General features: G+C 41.0%; 2 protein-coding genes and 2 pseudogenes across 2 annotated transcripts; 3 read left to right on the forward strand and 1 right to left on the reverse strand.

Moving 5' to 3' along the window:
* The first annotated feature begins 7,451 nt into the window (after positions 1–7,451).
* On the forward strand, positions 7,452–8,417 carry LOC116055021 (odorant receptor 131-2-like). Its single transcript, XM_031306772.1, has one exon. It carries the CDS (start codon positions 7,452–7,454, stop codon positions 8,415–8,417), a length of 966 nt encoding a protein of 321 aa, XP_031162632.1.
* Positions 8,418–12,394: 3,977 nt separating this feature from the next.
* On the reverse strand, positions 12,395–13,848 carry LOC116055020 (annotated as a pseudogene).
* Positions 13,849–17,449: 3,601 nt separating this feature from the next.
* LOC116055019 lies at positions 17,450–18,411 on the forward strand (annotated as a pseudogene).
* A 3,147-nt stretch (positions 18,412–21,558) lies between these two features.
* On the forward strand, positions 21,559–22,524 carry LOC116055017 (odorant receptor 131-2-like). Its single transcript, XM_031306771.1, has one exon. It carries the CDS (start codon positions 21,559–21,561, stop codon positions 22,522–22,524), a length of 966 nt encoding a protein of 321 aa, XP_031162631.1.
* Positions 22,525–26,226: the final 3,702 nt, after the last annotated feature.

Below are 26,226 nucleotides of genomic sequence, written 5' to 3' on the forward strand. Positions count from 1 at the left end.
TAGGTGCCTCAAGGGGCGGTAACCCACGAACACCATGGTGGACAAAGGTGGTCAGGGAAGCCATCCGACTGAAGAAGGAGTCTTTCCGGGATATGTTATCCCAGAGGACTCCGGAGGCAGTTGCAAGGTACCGAAGGGCCCGAAGGGCTGCAGCCTCTGCCGTGAAAGAGGCAAGGCAGCGGGTGTGGGAGAAGTTCGGAGAAGACATGGAGAAGGACTTTCGGTCGGCACCAAGGTGCTTCTGGAAAACCGTTCGCCACCTCAGGAGGGGGAAGCGGGGAACCATCCAAGCTGTGTACAGTAAGGATGGGACGCTGTTGACCTCAACTGAGGAGGTAATAGGGCGGTGGAAGGAGCACTTTGAGGAACTCCTAAATCTGACTAATACGCCCTCTATGGTAGAGGCAGAGCTGGAGGATGATGGGGGATTGTCGTCAATTTCCCTGGTGGAAGTTGCTGAGGTAGTTAAACAACTCCACAGTGGCAAAGCCCCAGGGATTGATGAGATCCGTCCAGAAATGCTTAAAGCTCTGGGTGTGGAGGGGTTGTCTTGGTTGACACGCCTCTTCAACATTGCGTGGAAGTCGGGGACGGTGCCTAAGGAGTGGCAGACCGGGGTGGTGGTTCCCCTTTTCAAAAAGGGGGACCAGAGGGTGTGTGCCAATTACAGGGGTATCACACTTCTCAGCCTCCCCGGTAAAGTCTACTCCAAGGTGCTGGAAAGGAGGGTTCGGTCGATAGTCGAACCTCAGGTTGAAGGCAAGGCAAGGCAAGGCAAGGTAGCTTTATTTGTATAGCACATTTCAGCAACAGGGCAATTCAAAGTGCTTTACATGAAAACAGATTAAATTTTTTTTAAAACAGATAAAATACAAGAATAAAAGTTACAGTGCAGTATCCATTTTTACCAATAAGACAAACATCTCAAGCAGTCCGGTCCATATTTTTCCAACCATCTCGCCCACAATGGGCCCCGATACCTGGCACGGCTTTGAGCTTTCATTACTCATAATAACAGAAGCTAGTATACTATTTCCTTACAATGTGATCGTCACCACAAGGCTCGGTTCTTTTTTCGGCAAACCTTGTAAAAACCCGGTACAGCCCTGCAGACAAAAACCTTTCAGTAGTCAAGAACTTTTTCTTAAACTATCTTATTTCCTTCTGCAGTCTGTCTCTAAATAGACAGGGACTCCCTTGGAGTATGTTAGTCTATTTGTATTTAGGCCTTCTGCCTAATTTTAGTTATTTTTCTTCTTCTAACTCTTGATCAGCCCGACGTCTGACTCTTCTGTTATTCCCTTGCCATGCTGTATCAGAGAACTAATCAGATATATGCCCGTTTCTGCAAGAGAATGTCACTTGTAAGAAATGAAACATTGAAGAGCAATTAAAACAGTTAAATATATAAAAGCAGATAAAATAGGAATTTCTCTTTATATGCTTATATAGATTGTCATACAGTGTCAACAATGCAACTTCAGTATAAGAAATGAAGTTCAAATTCTTTAGACCAATATAACAGACATCGCATGCAGTCCGGTCCATATTTTCCAACCATCTCGCCCTCAATGGGCCCTGATACCTGGCACGGCTTTGAGCTTTCATTACTCATAATAACAGAAGTTAGTATACTATTTCCTTACAATGTGATCGTCACCACAAGGCTCGGTTCTTTTTTCGGCAAACCTTGTAAAAACCCGGTACAGCCCTGCAGACAAAAACCTTTCAGTAGTCAAGAACTTTTTCTTAAACTATCTTATTTCCTTCTGCAGTCTGTGTCTAAATAGACAGGGACTCCCTTGGAGTATGTTATTCTATTTGTATTTAGGCCTTCTGCCTAATTTTAGTTAGTTTACTTCTTCTAACTCTTGATCAGCCCGACGTCTGACTCTTCTGTTATTCCCTTGCCACGCTGTATCAGAGAACTAATCAGATTTAAAGAAAGGCAACATCAAATAGATAGGTCTTCAGCCTTGATTTAAAAGAACTGAGAGTTGCAGCAGACCTGCAGTTTTCTGGGAGTTTGTTCCAGATATGTGGAGCATAAAAACTAAATGCTGCTTCCCCCTGTTTAGTTCTGACTCTGGGGACAACAAGCAGACCTGTCCCAGACGACCTGAGAGGTCTGGGTGGTTCATAGTGTACTAGCAGATCAGAAATGTATTTTGGACCTAAACCGTTTAGTGATTTATAAACCAGCAAAAGTATTTTGAAATCAATTCTTTGATGCACTGGAAGCCAGTGTAGAGACTTCAGTACTGGAGTGATGTGATCCACTTTCTTGGTCTTAGTGAGGACTCGAGCAGCAGCGTTCTGAATCAGCTGCAGCTGTCTGATTGATTTTTTAGGGAGACCTGTAAAGACTCCGTTACAGTAGTCTAGTCTACTGAAGATAAAAGCATGGACAAGTTTTTCCAAGTCTTGCTGAGACATAAGTCCTTTAACCCTTGAGATATTTTTAAGGTGGTAATAGGCTGACTTTGTAATTGTCTTAATGTGGCTGTTAAAATTCATGTCTGAGTCCATGACTACACCAAGATTTCTGGCTTTGTCTGTTGTTGTTAACATTATCGTTTGAAGCTGAGTGCTGACTTTTAATCGTTCCTCTTTTGCTCCAAAAACAAACACCTCAGTTTTTTCTTCATTTAATTTAAGAAAGTTCTGGCACATCCAGTCGTTAATTTGTTCAATGCACTTAGTCAGTTGTTGTATTGGACTATAGTCCCCTGGCGATAAGGTTATATAAATTTGTGTGTCATCTGCATAACTTATTTTGTTGTTTTCCATAATTTGAGCCAGTGGAAGAATGTAGATGTTAAACAGGAGAGGCCCCAGAACTGAGCCTTGGGGAACTCCGCACGTCATATTTGTATGCTCAGATGTATAATTCCCTATAGACACAAAGTAGTCCCTATTCTTTAAATAAGACTCAAACCACTTTAGTACTGAGCCAGAAATGCCAACCCAGTTTTCCAATCGGTCTAGTAATATGTCATGGTCGACCGTATCAAATGCAGCACTGAGATCAAGTAATACCAAGACTGAAATTTTGCCACTATCTGTGTTTAAGTGGATGTCATTAAAGACTTTAACAAGAGCTGTCTCAGTGCTGTGGTGTGGTCGAAAACCCGACTGGAATGCATCAAAACTGTTGTTTAGTGACAAGAAAAGGTTCAGTTGTTGAGAAACCGTTTTTTCAATGATTTTACTTAAAAATGGAAGGTTTGATATCGGCCTATAGTTGCTCATTAGTGACGTGTCTAGATTGTTCTTTTTTAAGAGTGGCTTAATGACTGCAGTTTTCAGGGCCTGTGGGAAGATACCTGAGAGAAGAGACGTGTTTACAATCTGTAGAAGATCTGTAGCCAAACAATTTGCAACATTTTTGAAAAGGCCCGTTGGTAGAATATCAAGGCAGCAGGAGGAGGTTTTCAGATGTTGTATAATGTCCTCTAGGTTTTTACGGTTAATCATATGAAATTGGGTCATATTGGAATCTGTTTTGCCTGGACACTGTGACAACACATACCCTGTACTCGATATGGAAGCACTGACTGTTTGTTTCATTTTCTGAATTTTGTCATTGAAGACGGTGGCAAAATCATTGCAGGCCTTTGTGGATAAAAGTTCAGATGCTACTGGTACTGGAGGGTTTGTTAACCTATCGACAGTAGCAAACAAAGCACGTGAATTATTATTGTTTTTTGCAATAATGTCCGAGAAGAAGGACCGCCTTGCATTCCTCAGTTCCAAATTATAAGTGCGAAGTCTCTCTTTATAGGTGTTGTAGTGGACCTGGAGATTAGTTTTTCGCCACCTGCGTTCTGCTTTTCGACACTCTCTTTTTTCTGTTCTTACCAGTATGGCATTTCTCCATGGAGATCTTTTCTTATCAGAGACAGTTTTTACCTTAATGGGAGCAATGGCATCAATAACATTTGTAATTTTACAATTGAAATTGTCTACAAGCTCAGTGACTGAGACCCCTGAGAGGGTGGGTGTGGACGAGAAAAGCTGAATGAATGTTTCACTGGTGTTGTCAGTGATATACCGTTTTCTTATTAACTTTGTTTGGACACTTTTTTGCACAGAGATAGTGCCATTAAAGAAAACACAGGAATGATCAGAGAGAGCAGCATCAGTCACCACAACCTTGGAAATGTTCAAACCCTTCGAGATAATCAAGTCCAGAGTGTGCCCCTTGTTGTGTGTGGGCTCCGTCACATGCTGAGTCAGTCCATAGTTCTCAAAAATACAACACAGTTCTTTTGTCCCTCTATCCTGGGGGTTGTCAACATGAATGTTGAAATCACCAGCAATAACTACACAGTCAAAGTTAATACAGATTAAAGACAGCAGTCCACTAAAGTCGTCAAAGAAGGATGCACAGTATTTAGGTGGCCTGTAGATAATTAGAAATATAGGTCGAGAGGGGGACCTTAGCTGAAGAGCCACATATTCAAAAGAAGCAAAGTTTCCATAAGCTATTTGAGTACACTGGAACGAGTCGTTAAACAAAATGGCGACTCCACCTCCTTTCTTATTCGCTCTATTCTCACTCATAAAACTGAAGTTAGGGGGAGCTGACTCAATGAGAACAGCAGCACTGTTATTATGGTCTAACCAGGTTTCAGTTAAAAACATAAAATCAAGATTGTGTTTAATAATAAAATCATTGATTAAAAGTGATTTACCCACCAAAGACCTGACGTTTAGTAAGGCTAATGTTATTGTGTTAAAATAATTATCTGTCTCGTTTTTTGGGACAGGCTGTGGCTGACGAGGAATGGATGCTAAATTTGCTAAGTTGGCAGTTAAGTGCTTCTTCTTCTTACTTAGCGGATTCACCATTCTTTTTCTATTACCTATCACAACATAGATTGACGAAGAATTGAATACACAGGGCCCAGGCTTGTCCTGGAAAGAGTCATGAGTGCCACTAGGCATGCAGCCTGGGCCCAGCACATATCAGTTAAAGCTTGTTTCATTCTGTACACAAGCATACTTATCAGTCTGGGGAGAAGGAGTTAGCTGCCGTCCTTGAGGGGGCAGAGGTGCCTGGCGTTTTACTTTCAGTGGTTGAGTCCAAACAGGGTCAGTTTGATGCTGGGGGCGAGTGATGGGAGAAGGGAGTGGGGTAAACTTGGTTCCAGCATCTACCAGCTGCTCCATCCGGTCAGTGAACCCCAACATGTGGCAGGGGGAAACAGGGGAAAGGGTGAATGGGGAGAGCGATGGATCATCGGTGTTGATAAGGGGGTTTGAGGAGTGTTGGACGGGTGAAGGGGGTTGAGATTTCTCGTCTCCGCTCTGAGGTCCTCCATGGTCAAATCTTTGCTCAGGTGGGGGCTGTGGTGGATCACTGCCGCACTTTGTTGTGTCTTCCTCTTGTTTTGTTTGTGTTGATTTATCTTGTGTCAGAAGTTGTTGAAGAGGAACAATGCGGATTCCGTCCTGGTCGTGGAACAACGGACCAGATCTTTACTCTCGCAAGGATCCTGGAGGGAGCCTGGGAGTATGCCCAACCGGTCTACATGTGCTTTGTGGATCTGGAGAAGGCGTATGACCGGGTCCCCCGGGAGATACTGTGGGAGGTGCTGCGGGAGTATGGGGTGAGGGGGTCCCTTCTCAGGGCCATCCAATCTCTGTACGACCAAAGCGAGAGCTGTGTCCAGGTTCTCGGCAGTAAGTCGGACTCGTTTCAGGTGAGAGTTGGCCTCTGCCAGGGCTGCGCTTTGTCACCAATCCTGTTTGTAGTATTTATGGACAGGATATCGAGGCGTAGTCGGGGTGGAGAGGGGTTGCAGTTTGGTGAGCTGGGGATCTCATCGCTGCTTTTTGCAGATGATGTGGTCCTGATGACATCGTCGGCCTGTGACCTTCAGCACTCACTGGATCGGTTCGCAGCCGAGTGTGAAGCGGCTGGGATGAGGATCAGCACCTCTAAATCTGATGCCATGGTTCTCAGCAGGAAACCGATGGAGTGCCTTCTCCAGGTAGGGAATGAGTCTTTACCCCAAGTGAAGGAGTTCAAGTACCTTGGAGTCTTGTTCGCGAGTGAGGGGACAATGGAGCGGGAGATTGGTCGGAGAATCGGCGCAGCGGGTGTGGTATTACACTCAATTTATCACACTGTTGTGACGAAAAGAGAGCTGTGCCAGAAGGCAAAGCTCTCAATCTACCGGTCAGTTTTCGTTCCTACCCTCACCTATGGTCATGAAGGCTGGGTCATGACCGAAAGAACGAGATCCAGGGTACAAGCGGCCGAAATGGGTTTCCTCAGGAGGGTGGCTGGCGTCTCCCTTAGAGATAGGGTGAGAAGCTCAGTCATCCGTGAGGAGCTCGGAGTAGAGCCGCTGCTCCTTCGCGTCGAAAGGAGCCAGTTGAGGTGGTTCGGGCATCTGGTAAGGATGCCCCCTGGGCGCCTCCCTAGGGAGGTGTTCCAGGCACGTCCAGCTGGGAGGAGGCCTCGGGGAAGACCCAGGACTAGGTGGAGGGATTATATCTCCAACCTGGCCTGGGAACGCCTCGGGATCCCCCAGTCGGAGCTGGTTAATGTGGCTCGGGAAAGGGAAGTTTGGGGTCCCCTGCTGGAGCTGCTACCCCCGCGACCCATTACCGGATAAGCGGAAGAAGATGGATGGATGGATTTTGTGAAGAGGAGCACCGACCAAACACATCTACACTTCTTAGCATGCACACTAGCTCCCATCTTTGCCATCCTAATCACAATGTGTTGCTTTTAAGTAGCTGGGAATATCATTAAAGCGTGTTGAAATGCAGAAAATTAATTCATTATAAATCAAACTGCATTGGGTGTAGAGTAAAAGGACTGTTTTTAAGTTGCCTAATACGTTCTGGTGCTAAACAATTTTCTGTTTGTCAATAATTACAGTGTCATGAGTACTTCCCTTAATGTCAAACAATTGTGTGGCATGATCTAGTTATTATATCATGAATGGTTTGTAAATGTTGTCGCCAAATAAAACTACCTTTGGAGTTGATAGTGAATTCTAATGACTTACTATTTTTTTAACAAAGCTACTTGAGTTAAGTTAAATTAATGACAAAGCCAAGAATAAAGACAATTAAAGTATTGAAAGCAGTGGAAATGTGACAGTGTTATAGAGATTACATCATTCATTTCTAATCTAATGACCATGCTGATGTAATGATGTCCTGTAAGGGGTGGCTTGTGGACAAAGCATATATACCGTACGCTGCAAGAAAAAAGCACCAGATCAGGTTCGCTCTTTTGAAAATGAACATGGCCTCTAACCTCCTGACTTGACTGCTCAATATTGATGGATAATTTGGGATTCTGCACTGAAGAGGTATTTGTGGTGATGGAGAAGTTTGTCCTTTTTTGGCATGATGAGCATTACTTTGTAGCGTACTAGTACAATTACAGCAAGCCAAAAGAGCTTTTCTTCAGATATCATCGCATAATGGTGTATTTGCTGCAGCCTAAGGCCAATGTCACTGAAAATCTGGATCCAGGTCAAGATGCATACGAGATACTGTTGTTGGGCTTGTTTATCGTAATCTCAATCTGCTCATTTTTCTACATTGACTGTGTTTTGCTGTTCACCCTGAGGAGTAAGCCGGTGCTTTATGAGACATCCCGATTTATTCTGCTGTTTAATTTGCTCTTTGCAGACACTTTTCAGCAGGTACCAAACCTTCTGCTTTACATACTGGCTTGGATTAATTTGAAAATTCCATATTATGCATGTGGTTTCCTTGTTCTGCTCTGTGTTGTCACAGATTCAATCTCTCCTCTCACCCTGGCTGTGATGTCAGTTGAGAGATATGTGGCTGTATGCCTGCCTCTGAGGCATGCTACCATCTTCACTGTGAGAAGCACAGGCATGGCCATTGCTGTGGTGTGGGCCCTTAGTTTTATCAATATCCTCATTCGAGTTTTTATGCTGGTACGTGTGTTCACAATAATCCCCTTTAATCCGCATATGAATGAGTTCTGCTCTAAAGAAGCCTTGTTTTTTGCACCAATCTTTAATGATTTTGAAAAAGTGTATGCCAGCACTCTCTTTGTGTCAGTGGGTTTAGCAATCATCGGCTCCTATGTTGGTGTAGCACTTGTAGCCACGTCTGCCTCAACAGACAAAGCATCAGCCAGAAAGGTTCTTCAAACGCTTCTGCTTCACCTGATTCAGCTATGCCTGGTTCTAACTTCTTCCATGTTCTCCACCATTATTATAGTCATTGCTAGAACAGCGGGGAGATTAACCGTTTTACGTATTTACAATGTTTGTTTTGTGTTCTTGAGTATCCTTCCAAGGTGTCTGAGTGCTCTCATCTATGGACTCAGGGATCAAACCATTAGACCCGTCCTCATGCATAATCTGTGCTGTGGGTGGAAAAGCTCAGTTTTCCCCAACAAGAGCCGGTGACAGTTTGAGATGAATGCTTTCAATACAAACTCCACTTTTCTATCTGAAATATACAAAGAAATGTGTTATTATCTCTAAAAATATGTTTTCTGAATTAAATGAAATCTTTATTTTGAACGATTAAAAGAATATATATTAAATGTCTAAACAAATAACAAAAAAGAAAATGTAACTATGACAAAAACTAATTTTCAACGTAACACTTGACCCGTTTGTAAAGGGATAGTCAGAAGCTATCGGCTTATCAGGTCCTACTCACAACAACAGTCAAATAAGATAAATCAAACAGACCATTTAAAAAAACAACAAAAAAAACAAGCAGCATTAACATCTGCGTGACTTTCACTATCCTTCCTCACCTCTCTACTTTTCAAAAATAAGTCTTTAGTACCTTTTTCAAATTGCAACATATCTACACTTTGATTAATCGAATAGTTCACACTATTCCATAAAACACACATACTTTTGAACTTTATCCGGGCATACTGCTGTTTTAAATTTAAATCCCCTCTTAAGACATAGGCTCCCTCTCTATATGTGAACAGTTCTATGTTTCCAGGCAGCTGTTTATGTTTTGCTTCATGGATTATTTGTGCAGTCTTAAATTCTACCAGATCTTTAAACTTTAAGGTGTGTAATGTTAAATACAGTATATTGGTGTGCTCGTGATATCCAACATTGTTTACTATCTGAATGGCTCTTTTTTCTCATTTGGTAAGAAGTATGTACAAACAACAATCAAATATTTTCAGATTTTGAATCGATTAATTTCTGAAATTGGCATCCATTGCAGTTGTCCTATCTGAGGGCCTACATACTTAAGATATTGAAAGAGGCTTCACTGCTCAGAACCGTTTTTAAGCCTGTAAAATCACTTGAAAGCCAAGAGGCTTTAAAATCTCCTTTTAATTCAAAATCAGGTGCCACACTGGAGTACCTTTAACTATGAGAGGGCTTTGGGGTTTAAAAAACAGTTCATTTAGTCATTGCTTTCTGATAGTTTCAAGTAAATCTGGAAATATAATGATAATAACTTATTGTTAAACATTTTGCCTCTTTTTTGAGTGAAGGCAGAAATCAAATGAACTGATGACAGCTGCATGTAAACAAGGTCTGTACAGAAATAAGGTATTATATTTCCATGTTTTACTTTTTTGAATATGTCCAACATTTGTTTAGTATACACTTGCATCTTCTTGTTTGTGTTTTATGGAAAGCATATGAACAAATATGACAGATTTGGATTTCTGTTCTCTACATATATTATTAGCGACAACAAAGTGTTTATGCTGGAAACAGCAGTTTCTGATAATAAAGTTTGAACCAAGAACCAAAATGTTTCCATTGTGGATTTTATTGCCCCCCTGTTACAGTGCAGTGACCCCATAGACCCCTTCTAAAACATTCCTCACCTCAGGCTGCATCTACGCTATACTTTGGTTGAAAATCAAATATATGTATTTCTCTACATTCCACCTTGTTGTCGGTCGAAGCAAATAATTCCCTGGTCCTACTTTTCACAGTTGTCGTTCTTTCTCCGAAGTACTTTCTGTATTTTCAACCGCAGAGTAACATCAGACAATCTGCTTCCTATTTACACTGTACATGCCAGTGTATGAAAATGGCCATGTGATATGCATTGTCAGACGTGTTAATATGGATGGAGATGAGTTCTGCTACTGGAGCTAGTACTGTAGATGTAGCCTCAGACCTCACATATTATACCTCTTCCAAAGAATGTATGTCTCATGAAACCTAGGCTAGGCTAACTATAGCCATGTTAGCTAAGTATAACGCTAGTATTAACATTTCATGCAAAATGTTTTATTGAACAAGAGCATAATTTGAACATAGTATTGGAGATTGAACTCCATCGTTATATTAATACATTTGTATTAATACATTTGATATATTAATACATTTAATATAGGGGTAGGGAACCATGATGTAACCCCCCAATGGAATCCAGACACCGGTGGCGGTGGGGAAGGCCGGAAGACCAGACCGAGGAGGCACTGGAGCGACAGCTGTAGAATCACTAGAACGGGAGGTGGAAGGGGAGGAGGAGGGACGATGCCTTTCTGAAATGACAGCTGATAGCACAGGGAGAGAAAGCGCTTTAAAAACAGTGTTGTGACGCTGTGATTGGCCTATGGAATCTTTGCCCGTTCCTGATTGGATTATCAGAAGGAGAGCGCCTCAAGCGCTGATTCGCTTTAGGAGAGACGCTTTAGGTCTTCCTGAAAGAATTTGCGCTGAGCTACATTTCAATCAGGAGAGACTGTTTGCAGATATGCAAAATGTTTTATTGAACAAGAGCATAATTTGAACATAGTATTGGAGATTGAACTCCATCGTTATATTAATACATTTGTATTAATACATTTGATATATTAATACATTTAATATAGGGGTAGGGAACCATGATGTAACCCCCAAAACATGACTGAAATTGGAACATGAAGGAAACACACAAAAATGAAATACGATTTTATTTATAAAATATGTAGCTTACCTCTGTGTGGCACGGATCTGAAACAGAAAAGCAAAAACAGTGATCCGTACCGAAACAGCATCCGAAATACTTCCCGTATTTCGGTCATCGGCATCTAAAACACGGCATCTCCGCCGGTACGGCAACTCAGGCCGGCAACACGGCATCTCCGCCGGTATGGCACTTAGGGGCGGCATGGGGTAGATCTCATCTCCGCCGGTACGCCGGTACGCAACTCAGCCCGGTACATAGAATGACACATAGCTCCCGTATAGTTTTAATTAAATCTATTGATTTAGGCTATCAATTTAAGTACAATATGAACAGAAAATTCCCGTCGAAGTGAAAGCTAGCTGAAGAATTACACCACCACCGGTTATATGCTGTTACGGCAACTCGGCCGGTAAACCGTACCGTTTACGCAATGTAGCAGTAAACATAACCCATCTTCTTTTTACCATTACACTTATATCTCTAGTTCGACATGAACGGGATTGCTCATGGATGTGAGACATGCCACCCGTGGCCCAATAAAAACACCGCCACAGGTTATACCAAGCTTACCGGATTATGGCTTTAGGGATCGTTGATTGTTGAGGACAACGTCGACGTCAGGACGAATGTATGCAGAGTAAGCCGAAGAAGACCACCGACCCAGCCTTTGCAGCGAGGTCCGAGACATTCCTTGATTGGCCGCCGTGGTTGCAGCCCCTATCCTGAATGAATGCGATGAATAATGCTGCGGTGAAATGCCAGATTTGAGGAGAACTGCTTCCAGATGTTGCTTAAACCACCCTTTAGACAAGGGACAATCCCCCGAAATAATGAACAGAGGCGCGAGGGATTTAAATGGGCAAAATACTGTATCTGTGCGGGCGACAACTACTGAGAAAGCTCCTCCGCGTTTAGAATGCTTAAGATGTAAGCAGTAATGATTAGCGTGAAAGGCCAGATCAAAGAAAGTGATATCACTATCGGGGTTGAAGGGTTTAAAAGGAGTAGCAAATTCACCGCCTCTGAGAAATGGGTAGAAAGCTAACTAAAACCCTATCCTGAGTGTTGACACTAGTTTATGTAGAATACCGAGAGTGATAGGCTGCCTGAAGTCAGGGGAAGAAGGGTGAGCTTTAGAGATGCCTTTCAACAGCAATTTATAGACTGATTAGAAAGGAGGCTTGGAAACGATGGATCGTAACATTTTATGTGAAACTGGATACCTGCAATCAACCCACGAGTATACTGCACCTTGAAGTCGCGAGTATCGGTACAATAACATATGAAGGCACAAATGCTTTTAACAAGAACTGGACTGAGAGGTACACAAATTATTACACAAAATAAAGAAAAAGTATGCCAGGCAAAATCATAGGTTTTAAGAGTGGAAGCCGCTAGTCCTTTCCTCATGTACATCCTAGAAGAATCTAGATAATGTTGCAAGGGGTTTAGATTTAATGCAGCGCTAGCTCTAGAAGAGAGGGAAGCTCTACCGGGACGGGGCTGGCTGATGGGCAGAGGCTTCGAAAGGTCTGAAAGTGAAAACGAGACAGCGCATCAGCCACATTGTTAAAATGCCGGGGACATGACGGGTGGTGATGATGAAATTATTCATAACCACGGACCATGTGATGCTTCTCATGAACGGCATGATTTTGCTACACGATGAGCGCCCTCTATTGATTATACCGACAACTGCTTGGTTATCACACATGACTGAGATGCGTTTGCGCTTCCAGTGATGCCCCCAGACGCGGCAGGCTACGGCAATGGGGTAGATCTCATGCAGGGCTGATGAATCGGACTGGGAAAAATTGGGAGGCCAGTGGCCTGCGAACCACTGGTCCTGAAAAAATCCCCCAAAGCCCGCGGAAGGGGCAGCGTCGGTGAAAAACCGCAGAGAGTCATAAGAATGCACCAACTCATCATAAAAGAAGGAAACCCCATTCCAATGCTCCAAAAGGTGAGACCAAAAACGCAAATCGGAGCAGCACCCGTCATCTAGGGACACGCGATCGTGCAATTGGGAGATGGAGGATGCTGTGTCCAGCAACCGGGAAATAAACGAGCGCCCATGTGGGATTACGCGCATGGCAAAATTGAGATGCCCAAGAAGGGAGAGCAACTCACGTTTAGAGATGGAGACAGCGGAAGAGTGGGACGCAGCGATGCTGCGAACGCGCATCAATTTATCGAGCAGGAGAGACGCTTTCATGCTTACAGAATCTAAGGTAATGCCGAGAAACTCCAGGCATGTGGCGGGGCCGATGGTTTTCGCCTCGGACAGGGGGACGCCGAGGTACCCAAAACAGCGCCGCAGTTTGCCCAGGGATGCGCCGGAGCCATCGTGGGGGGGTCTACAAGAAGAAAGTCGTCCAGAAAATGAAGCACCGAGGGCACCCTCACCCTGTTAAGCAGGATCCAGCACAGGGCCTCGGAAACGTGGTTGAAAATGCACGGGAGCCTGCTGCGGCAGCCGAAGGTTAAACGCACCACGAAATAGAACTTAGAGTCCCACCTAACACTGAAGAGGGGCCACTGCGAAGGGTGAATGGGCACTATTTTGAATGCGTCGGTGATGTCTGCCTTGGAGAGCCAAGCGCCAACCCCCGCCAGCCGATGGGACTGACGCGAAAAACGGCGAATGGAGACGAGCTAAAGGGACCGTCGCAGGGGCCTTCGCAGACCGCTTCCAACTGTGAGCCGCCGCGGAGCAGCCAGCTCTCGGAGCTCCGGAGAAGATAAGCCCGGAGCCGCCGCGATGCCTCGATCCTGAAGCTGCAGGATGATCCTTTCCGACGCTGCGCTGACCGAAACGGGAACGGGCAGAGAGGCCAGGCGAGAGCTCCTGCGGACACCGTCCGAAGAAGCTGGATTTGCCGCCAGCGATGAGAAGAGATCCGGACCTGGGTCCGATGCAGGATCAGACTCGAAATCTGACATAGCGAGACAGCAGAGCACGGTACAAAACAGCAAGGGAACGAACGCCATACAGCCGTCCGACTGACAACACGACGCCTTTCTGAAATGACAGCTGATAGCACAGGGAGAGAAAGCGCTTTTAAAACAGTGTTGTGACGCTGTGATTGGCCTATGGAATCTTTGGCCTTTCCTGATTGGATTATCAGAAGGAGAGCGCCTCAAGCGCTGATTCGCTTTAGGAGAGACTGATTATTTGTTAGGTCTTCCTGAAAGAATTTGCGCTGAGCTACATTGGGTACATCTGCAAGAATATATGAGATAACTTTACTGGTTGTCCCTGACAGTGGCCTAGCGAACCGTATGTGCCGGTGGAACACAAGCGGACCGCTGTAGCGAGCAGCATAAAACGCAGGGGATCGGTTTATGCCACTGTATCACTAGTGGTATCAGGGATTACTCTGAACAAAGTAAATAAGTGGGTGGGAAGGGGCCAGGAGGGTGGTGGAAGATGAATTGTGTCGACTTTGGTTTGTAAGGATGATAGCTTGCTAGTAGTCATTCCATAAAGTTGTATTTGCTGCAGCTTAAGGCCAATGTCACAGCCTTTCTGGATCCAGGTCAAGAAGGATATGAGATTGATATATATAATATTATATGTATATATAATTGTTATATGACTATAGAGTCAGTCAAGACATTACTATCCAAGATGGAACCCGGCTAACTTGATTACATCGGTTCTTGTACAAAAAAATGACTGAATACAGTAAACAGCCTCTCAAACATGGATGTATCACACTGGAATTATTGTGCAAAGTCTCCGAAATGTCCCTGTCTTCCCGGCCAGATTACTAAGCTTCTGGAAGGGATACAAAAACACCGAAGGACTCTATAGAAAGGGCTAGCTGTCAGCTAACGAGCTACAGCTATGGCGAGACCAACATATGCAAGTTGATTTTTTGAATAATAATTAGGGGTCCAAGCCCGAGGGGGCATGGGAGTGTGGAGTGGGGCAGTGGAGCTACTGATTTTCCTCCTCCATTATTTTTCTTCTCCGCCTAAAACTCCGACTACAGCCTAAACCGTACATGGTGGGGGGTTGCCGTTTTTCCGCAAGGACCTCAGGAGCAAAAATTGACCCACTTCCACCACTAGGTGGCGCTATAGCAGAAAAAAATGCGTTTGGCCCTATAACTCCCACACCGTACACCGGACATTTAAAAACCATATATCCACGCGTTCCCTGGATCCAACTGAATCATGTGATATAGGCCCCGCCCATTTCCGCCTAGACTTGTATGCGTGAAAAATCGTGATTTATCAAAAACCTATTTTTTCGATCTCCTCCTAGACCGTGTGACCAATCTGCACGAAACTTGGACCGTAGCATCTCCAGACCGACCTGACAAAAAGTTAATAAAAAGAATTTTAATAGGATAAAAATTGCGGATATTACGCACGAACAAATTTGTGTAGCTAACTATGAAAACACCAACTTTGCCATATCTCGGCCAAAATAAATTATATCAACGACAGTCTTTAGATTCTTGTTTGCCATGAACCTCTGGAGGTCCACCACGCATTTTACGAGAATTGGCCACTAGGGGGCCCTACAAGTACCAAAAGTTTATATCTCATGAACGGCTCGTCCGATTTTTACAAAATTTGATGGGTACCATCTAGGGACACTCCTGAGGCCAACCCTAGAGTGGGGTACTGAGGGCTCAAAGTGGGCATGGCCTATGGGACCCAAATCTAGATTTACCTCTTACACTATTGTGAACAACTTTAAATTTACAGGGTAGATGGACAATGGGTCATGGACCACACCTACCAAAAATTACACATGTGAACCACTAGGTGGCGCTATAATGTTTTTTTTGCGTTTAACTCCCACATCACACATTAGAAATCCTTACATCCACGTGTTCCTTGAATCAAGCTGAATCACATGATATAGGCGACACCCATTTCTGCTTAAAATCGTTTTCTCAATATCGCGCAATGCGCAAAACCAACTTTTTCGAACTTGTCCTAGACAGTGCGATGGATCAGCACGAAACCTGGTAGGTAGCATCTCCAGATGGACCTGACCAAAAGTTACTCAAGGAATTTTGCTACGTTAAAGTATGCGCATTTGACGACCAAACAAATTTTCCTAGCTAGCTACCACACACGTATCATATCATATCTCGGCCAAATTAAATGTTATCAGCAAAGAACTTGAGATCATTGTTCAACATCCCACTACGATGCTCTGTACCAAATTTGGCAAAGATCTGCCTTTACACTACATTTGCAACAGCAATGTACCGCAGACATTGCGGCTCACACCGTACCGCAGACCTTGCGGATTAAACCTCTCAGTATTCACCAATGTTTGCCCCCCTCACGTAATGCTTTAGGTCCCGCTTTGGCACAGCTCCCCGGGTCATCGGGGGCGAGTGGCGCAGCTTCCAGGGGCGTCAGGGGCAACTGGCATCGGAGGCTTGGACCCCGTCATAACTGCTTGCAGTTCTAGTTATTTATTGATGTTACAAAGTCACTGTAATTCCATGATGGATTAAAAAAGCTTCTGGATGGCCAACAGTTGTCAAATGACTTCGTTGAAACGGCAAATGTCTCTGCTTCTAAACAAAAACAAAAGTCTCTACGCTGTATTGATCTGGAGATATTAAATAAGACGTATAAAGAACGTGTTTCTCCTGTTACAGGCTACAGCGTTGGTAGGGTTAATACGTACAATATTATATACAGTTAATACAGAATATGAATCTGTGAATAACTACATTTTGACAATATTGATGACAAAGTAAGATAGAACCTTTCAATTTAAAGGTGACGAGATTTTTGTCTTTTAAAATACGCCAGTTGTTCTGGGAGCAAAAAATACAACATTTGATCCTTTGACAAACAGTGAAGCTATTCATCTTTAGGGTTGGGTACTGTTTACATTGTTATCGGTACCGATACCTGTACCTGAAATTTGGTTTTGGTACCCAATGGTACCTTTTTTCGGTACTTTTCAAATGTAATAACAAAAAAAATTTCAGTTGTAAAAATAATGCCAGACCTATTTATCCTATTTATTTAGAACATTTTATAAGTTACTTAGAACATGTTATAATTTACTTAGAACATGTTATAATTTATTTAGAACATTTTATAATTTATTTTAGAACATTTTATTAGTTTCAATAAGAGAAGTGAACTCGTAGTCTAGGCCTATAATTGAATAAAATACATTATAATAATCTTATAATAAATTATTGAAAGCAGTGGAAATGTGACAGTGTTACAGAGATTACATCATTCATTTCTAATCTAATGACCATGCTGATGTAATGATGTCCTGTAAGGGGTGGCTTGAGGACAAAGCATATATACCGTACGCTGCAGGAAAAAACAGCACCAGATCAGCTTCGCTCTTTTGACAATGAACATGGCCTCTAACCTCCTGACTTGACTGCTCAACATCGATGGATAATTTGGGATTCTGCACTGAAGAGGTATTTGTGGTGATGGAGAAGTTTGTCCTTTTTTGGTATGATGAACTTTACTTGTAGCGTACTAGTACAATTACAGCAAGCCAAAAGAGCTTTTCTTCAGATATCATATCATAATGGTGTATTTGCTAAAGCCTAAGGCCAATGTCACTGCTAGTCTGGATCAAGGAGAACCACAAGAAGTAATGTTGTTTGGCTTGTTTATCGTAAGCTCAATCTGCTCATTTTTCTACATTGACTGTGTTTTGCTGTTCACCCTGAGGAGTAAGCCGATGTTTTGTGAGACATCCCGATTTATTCTGCTGTTTAATTTACTCTTTGCAGACACTTTTCAGCAGGTACCAAACCTTCTGCTTTACATACTGGCTTGGATTAATTTGAAAATTCCATATTATGCATGTGGTTTCCTTGTTCTGCTCTGTATTGCCACAGAGTCAATCTCTCCTCTCACCCTGGCTGTGATGTCAGTTGAGAGATATGTAGCTGTATGCCTGCCTCTGAGGCATGCTACCATCTTCACTGTGAGAAGCACAGGCATGGCCATTGCTATGGTGTGGGCCTTCAGTTTTATCTATACCCTCATTCGAGTTTTTATGCTGGTACATGTGTTCACAAAATTCCCCTTTGTTTCGCATATGAATGACTTTTGCTCTAAAGAAGCCGTGTTTTTTGCACCAATCTTTAATGATTTCAAAAAAGTGTATGCAAGCATTCCTTTGTGTCAGTGGGTTTAGCAATCATCGGCTCCTATATTGGTGTAGCACTTGTAGCCACGTCTGCCTCAACAGACAAAGCATCAGCCAGAAAGGTTCTTCAAACGCTTCTGCTTCACCTGATTCAGCTATGCCTGGTTCTAACTTCTTCCATGTTCTCCAATATTATTATAGTAATTGCTAGAACAGTGGGGAGATTAACCATTGTACGTATTTACACAGTTTGTTTTGTGTTCTTGAGTATCCTTCCAAGGTGTCTGAGTGCTCTCATCTATGGACTCAGGGATCAAACCATTAGACCCGTCCTCGTGCAAAATCTGTGCTGTGGGTGGAGAACCTCAGCTTTCCCCAACAAGAGCCGGTGACAGTTTGAAGTGAATGCATTTCAGGACATACTCCGGTTTTCTATATGACATGTACAAAGCCAGTTACAAAATATTTGTTTTTAAACAGCAAAATGATATGTGAAACAAATCTCTTTCATACATAGAAATGACCCTAAATGTACAATATCTAATTCCTATTAAATATGTAAGTGGGTTATTTTGAAAAAGGTCAATTGCAGAACCTTTTAATCCTAAAAAATCACTTTCATCTTAGAATTATCAGGTTCTATCTTGCAAAACAGGAAAAGAAGCAATGCTTTTGAAGGAACACAGTTTAGTCATAATTTGTGTTAAACATAAAATTAGTGTTGTATGAGTGCTGACAATTATGTGAGTCACAATTTGATGTTTTTTTGCCGCTGTCCCTAAGCAGTGCAGCCACATGACAAAGAAGAACCTGATTGGTTCTTTTGTGTGCATTTAAAGCGCTGATTTGTTCTCAAATAGAAGCTTGCAGAACCAAGTTAGAGTTTGAATTTGAAAATACAACCTTTTTTGTTTTTTCAATAAAAAGTCCAAAACCCATATAACTTATAAAAACACCTCACATAATGATAATGAGTTGTTTAAGAATAAAAATGTGTGAATAACTCAATTTTGACAAAAATGTCAGATAGAAACTTATAGTTCCAAGTTGATGGCAATATTTTTGTCTTTGACAATGAGCCAGTTGGTGTGGGAGCATTTGATCCTTTGACAAATAGTGGGGCTATTCATCTTGACTTACATTATTGTTAATGTCGTAGTTGGCTACGTTAGCGGTGGAGGTAGCCCCAGGTGGTTTTGCTGATGCTAACGTTACAACAACAGGTTATTTGCTGCTAGGAGTGGCGCTAACATTAGCTTGCTGCTCCCGGCCTGCATTTAGTAACATAGGATTTGACTTTCAAAGCTCTGTTGTGTCATCTCCTGACTATTCCTATTCCTGTTCTATTATGTTGCATCTTTGGAGCCAGGCCAACATAACTGTAACTAAGGTTAGCCTCCATTATAGAAAAGCAGGCAGGGGAGAACGGCAACAGGTGAGCATCACATACTGCTCCCTGGGTACGTAGTGCCCCTAGTGCTCCCTGGGTGATGCAGTTTATTTAGGCCATAATGAATCACCCAGAGAACCTGATATGGAGAGGGCAGTAAAATATACAGGTGACAGTACTGCATACTGGGGAATACTGGCCCACTTCAAGCACTGCCTAACACTCAACCATAACACACACACAGTCACATTGACTTATAAGGGGTCAAAGTTATCAACCAGGCATCAGAGGAGATCCAGAGAAAGATCAAATCTGATGCCAGAGGCCATCTTAAATCATAGATGGGTTACAGGGGATACAATTACCTATTATAACTGTTATAATGTGACAGTCCTTATGTAATGTAACCGAGTGGTGCCAAGTCTAGCCCGAGATGGACCATCTACAAGTGGGTTGCGTTGACATCTTGCTGACTGCGGCCAACCCGTGGCAATGACAGACCCTGCTTCTCCTCCACAAATAAGCATTTGTTGCGAGACTCAACATGTCTTTGCAGAACCACAAAGAAAGACGTTTGTATTTTCATATATCAACTTTAATTTACTGTTTCATGTTGTCTTTCAGCTGTATAAAAGTCGTGTTAAGTTTCTGCTGATGAAAACCCAAATTTTCTATAATTTTGCTGCTTCATAATAAACTCTTTTAAATTAAATAACGAGGGACTTTTTATTGTAAGGACTTTATAGGAGATTGAATGTGTTTATGCATGTTTGACAGCCGCTCCTTTGACCACTAGTCACAGCAATTCATCAGCCAGTTTATTTTAAATAATAATACATACAATGTATATAGCGCATTCCTAGGTACTCAGAGTCGCTTTACAGAGCAAAATGAAAGATCACAAAAAAGATAGTTAGGAGCCTGGTATAGCTGGCTACGCTGTGAAAAGCAAGTTCCAATAGGTGCCAGGAGCTTTCAGTTGCTCATGGCCTCACAAAAGTCAGCTTGTGAGGCCATGAGCAACTGAAAGTTGGTTTCAATAATGTCAAAGTGTTTCTGAATGCTGCGCAGAAATACTCAAACATCTTGCATAATTCGTTGCACATAGCATAAGTGTTGTCTGGTTTCTCCGACACGGTGAGTGAATTGTTACGTGAGCTTTTGCTAACATTAGCATTAGCTTTGGTGGCTTGACAATCTGCAGATTTAGCTTTGTCTGAGGTGTAAGGCCTTCTGTTTTACAGACTTTTCCATGCACTTAGTTTCAATAAAAGAAGTGAACTCACAGTCTAGGCCTATAATTGAATAAAACACAGTATAATAATAATTTTGTCAATTTTGTGAAGAGGAGCACGGACCAAACACATCTACACTTATTAGCATGCACACTAGCTCCCATCTTTGCCATCCTAATCACAATGTGTTGCTTTTAAGTAGCTGGGAATATCATTAAAGCGTGTAGAAATGCAGTAAATTGATCCATTATAAATCAAATTGCATTGGGTGTAGAGTAAAAGGACTGTTTTAAGTTGCCTAATAAGTTCTGGTGCTACACAATTTTCTGTTATCGTTGTCAATAATTACAGTCTCATAAGTACTTCCTTTAATGTCAAACAATTGTGTGGCATGATCTAGTTATTATATCATGAATGGTTTGTAAATGTTGTCTCCACATGAAACTACCTTTAGAGTTGATAGTGAATTCTAATGACTTACTATTTTTTAACAAAGCTACTTGAGTACTTACATTAATAAAAAAGCCAAAAGACAGGCAATTAAAGTATTGAAACAGTGGAAATGTGACAGTGTTATAGAGATTACATCATTCATTTCTAATCTAATGACCATGCAGATGTAATGATGTCCTGTAAGGGGTGGCTTGAGGACAAAGCATATATACCGTACGCTGCAGGAAAAAACAGCACCAGATCAGCTTCGCTCTTTTGAAAATGAACATGGACTCTAACCTCCTGACTTGACTGCTCAACACTGATGGATAATTTGGGGTTCTGCACTGAGAAGCTATTTGTGGTGATGGAGAAGTTTAACTTTTTTTACATGATAAACTTTACTTTGTATGTTATGTAGCTTGCTAGTACAACTGCTGCAAGCCAAACGAGCCTTTTGTTTCTTCAGATATCGTCCCATAATGGTGTATTTGCTGCAGGCTAAGGCCAATGTCACTGCTAGTCTGGATCCAGGTCGAGAAGCATATGAGTTAAATTTGTTTGGCTTGTTAATCGTAAGCTCAATCTGCTCATTTTTCTACATTAATTGTGTTTTGCTGTTCACCCTGAGGAGTAAGCCGGTGTTTTGTGAGACATCCCGATTTATTCTGCTGTTTAATTTGCTCTTTGCAGACACTTTTCAGCAGGTACCAACCCTTCTGCTTTACATACTGGGTTTTTTTGATGTGAAAATTCCATATTATGCATGTGGTTTCCTTGTTCTGCTCTGTCTTGCCACAGATTCAATCTCTCCTCTCACCCTGGCTGTGATGTCAGTTGAGAGATATGTAGCTGTATGCCTGCCTCTGAGGCATGCTACCATCTTCACCGTGAAAAGCACAGGCATGGCCATTGTTGTGGTGTGGGCCTTCAGTTTTATCAATATCCTCATTCGAGTTTTTATGCTGGTACGTGTGTTCACAATAATCCCCTTCAATCCGCATATGAATGACTTTTGCTCTAAAGAAGCCTTGTTTTTTGCACCAATCTTAAATGATTTTGAAAAAGTGTATGCCGGCATTGTCTTTCTGTCAGTGGGTTTAGCAATCATCGGCTCCTATATTGGTGTAGCACTTGTAGCCACGTCTGCCTCAACAGACAAAGCATCAGCCAGAAAGGTTCTTCAAACGCTTCTGCTTCACCTGATTCAGCTCTGCCTGATTCTAACCTCTATCATGTACTCCGATATTATTACAGGCATTGCTAGAACAGTGGGGAGATTAACCATTGTACGTATTTACAATGTTTGTTTTGTGTTCTTGGGTATCCTTCCAAGGTGTCTGAGTGCTCTCATCTATGGACTCAGGGATCAAACCATTAGACCCGTCCTCATGCAAAATCTGTGCTGTGGGTGGAGAACCTCAGTTCTCCTCAACAAGAGCCGGTGACAGTTTGAGATGAATGTTTTCAATACAAACTCCACTTTTCTATCTGAAATATACAAAGAGATGTGTTATTATCTCTAAAAATATGTTTTCTGAATGAAATGAAATGTTTATTTTGAACGATTAAAAGAATATATATTAAATGTATAAACAAATAACAAAAAAAAGAAAATGTATGACAAAAACAAATTTTTAACATGACACTACTAACATGACCCGTTTGTAAAGGGATAGGCAGAAGCTATAGGTTTATCAGATCCTACTCACAACAACAGTCAAATAAGATAAATCAAACAGACCATTTAAAAAAAAAAAAAAAAAAACAAGCAGCATTAACATCTGCGCGACTTCACCTCTGTACTTTTCAAAATAAGTCTTTAGTACCTTTTTTAAATTGCAACATATTCACACTTTGATTGATCGATTAGTTCACACTATTCCACAAAACCCCCCCACGAATCAAAACACACATACTTTTGAACTTTGTCTGACCATACTGCAGATTTAAATTTAAATCCCCTCTTAAGACATAGGCTCCCTCTCTATATGTGAACAGTTCTATGTTTCCAGGCAGCTGTTTATGTTTTGCTTCATGGATTATTTGTGCAGTCTTAAATTCTACCAGATCTTTAAACTTTAAGGTGTGTAATTTTAAATACAGTATATTGGTGTGCTCGTGATATCCAACAATGTTTACTATCTGAATGGCTCTTTTTCCTCATTTGGTAAGAAATATGTACAAATATCAATCAAAAATTTTCAGATTTTTAATCGATTCATTTCTGAAGTTGGCATCCATTGCAGTTGTCCTATCTGAGGGCCTACATACTTAAGATATTGAAAGAGGCTTCACTGCTCAGAACCGTTTTTAAGCCTGTAAAATCACTTGAAAGCCAAGAGGCTTTAAAATCTCCTTTTAATTCAAAATCAGGTGCCACACTGGAGTACCTTTAACTATGAGAGGGCTTTGGGGTTTAAAAAACAGTTCATTTAGTCATTGCTTTCTGATAGTTTCAAGTAAATCTGGAAATATAATGATAATAACTTATTGTTAAACATTTTGCATCTTCTGTGATTTTAATTCGAGTGAAGGCAGAAATCAAATGAACTGATAACTGCTGCATGTAAACAAGTTCCGTACAGAAATAAGGTATTATATTTCCATGTTTTACTTTTTTGAATATGTCCAACATTTGTTTAGTATACACTTGCATCTTCTTCTTTGTGTTTTATGGAAACATGTGTTTTATTTTACTTTTCCATTGTTGAAGCTTTAGCTTTTTGTCATGTCTAACAATATGATTAGTTCTCATTATACTAGATGTTCTGACACTGACCAAAGTATACCTGACTTTGAACAGAATATAACCCTGAAAATAACTCTCATGTTAACATAAATAACAACTGTGGCTATTACACAGAGCAACATTTCAATAATAATATTAAACATGAATATAACATATCTATCATTCATTTTAACAGCAGAAGTCTGTATTCTAATTTCCAGAATATAAAGGAATATTTAGGACAGTTGAAGAAACCCTTTAATATTATAGCCATATCAGAAACATGGATTAACGACGACAGGGGTATGGATTTTGAGTTACAGGGAATTTAACTATGTGAATAGAGAAAGCAGTTGTGGAGGGGGGTGACGCTTTTTGTTGACAAAGGTCTCATTTGTAAGGTTTGTCAAAAACATGGCAGTAGTCACTGATGATATAATGGAGTGTATCTCAATTGAATGATGTATGGAGAAAATGAAGAATGTCATTATAAGTCATTATATAAATATATAAGATCCAACATTAAAATATTCACAGAAAAAATAGAAAAAAATGTTTAATAAAGTAAAGCATAAAGTCAACTATATCTGTGGGGATTTCAACATAGACCTATTAAATCCCAACAAACACAAATTGACGGAAGAATTCATTGAAACATTGTACAGTTTGAGTCTTTTTCCAAAAATCACAAAACCAACCAGAATAACATGTAATGGTGCCAACTCTGATATATATTTTTACAAATATGGAAAGCAACTCTTTAAGTGGAATATCAATTAATTATATAAGTGACCACCTGCCAATCTTTGTGACCCATGATTGTAATTATAGTGGGAAAAGGGAGCGCTAAATACAGGAGAATAAGAACTGAAGAAACTATATCTGCATTTAGTAATGAGTTAAAAAAGTATAATTGGAAGGAAGTAAGCAAGGAAGCTGACCTTAATAATGCATATGAACTATTTTTAGACATATTTACAACTTTATATAATAAAAACTGTCTGATAATAAATATATATATATATATATATATATATAAAATCTATCATTTAAAACAGGAGTATTTCCTGACAAGATGAAAGTAGCTAAAGTCGTTCCATTGTTTAAATCTGTTGACTGAATTCTCAAAAATACTTGAAAAACTATTTGTCACAAGGCTAGATAATTTCATTGACAAAAACAATTTACTAAATGGACAGTCAGTATGGATTTAGATGCAGTAGATCAACGTCTATGGCACTTATTGAGTTAGTAGAAAGATTAACAAATTGTATTGAAAATAAAAACTATCCAGTGGGGATTTTCATTGATCTAAAAAAAGCTTTTGATACTGTTGATCGTGAAATCCTGTTAAAAAAATGGAAAGGTATGGCATCAGAGGTGTGGCCCATAACTGGATAAAAAACAGGACTATACTGAAAACAGGAGTCAGTTTGTTCTAATGGGTAATCACCGATCAGTGAGCCTTAGTATTTCCTGTGGCGTTCCACAGGGGTCAGTTTTAGGCCCGAAACTGTTTAGCCTTTACCTAAATGACATTTAGTATCAAAGGCACTAAAATTCATTGTTTTTGCAGATGACAGAAGTTTGTTGTTGTTGTGGGGATAACTTGCAGCAGATGCTGGAAATGGTCACAAATGAAATGAGTAAATTAAAACTTTGGTTTGATTCAAATAAGTTATCTTTAAACTTGAACAAAACTAAATTCATGACATTTGGAAATCACACTATAAATACAGATGTTAAAATAGTAATTGATAAAGAAACAATTGAAAGAGTTTATGAAAGTAAATTTCTGGGTGTTGTACTTAACCACAAACTGTGCTGGAAGCCCCACATTAAATATCTGCGCATGAAGATGGCCAGGAGTATTGGTGTATTGAGCAAAACTAGATACATATTGAACCAAAATACATTGCATACTCTGTACTGCACTCTTATTTTAATATATATGTTATATTGTGTGGAAGTATGGGGAAATACCTACAAAAGCAACGTACAACATATTTGCACATAATTCACATTTGCTGAAATTTATGGACATTGTTACATTCAAAACTGCACAATTTATGTTTATAGTTAATGAAAATAATTTATTTGGTAACATATGCGCAATCTTTAATGAAAGAGATGGGGGATATCATCTAAGAGGACATTGTATGTTCAAACAACCTCTTGTGCGAATACAGATACAGAAAAGAATAGACCGAAACACAGGAATGGAATTGTAATGTAAAGGTATTGTTGTATATTGTTGTATTGTTGTAAATTATTGTAAGACCTGACAAATTGTATGCTGTATTTGCATACCTATGTACTTTGTATTAATATGATTTTGTGAAATAGTGCCAGGACCAAATAAGCTATTTGCTTCCGCCTGCTCCGTCTCAAACTAATCCTTTTATATATTTTTTTTATT

The sequence above is a fragment of the Sander lucioperca genome, chromosome 13 (genome assembly GCF_008315115.2).
Source record: "Sander lucioperca isolate FBNREF2018 chromosome 13, SLUC_FBN_1.2, whole genome shotgun sequence".
NCBI classification, from domain to species: domain Eukaryota; kingdom Metazoa; phylum Chordata; class Actinopteri; order Perciformes; family Percidae; genus Sander; species Sander lucioperca.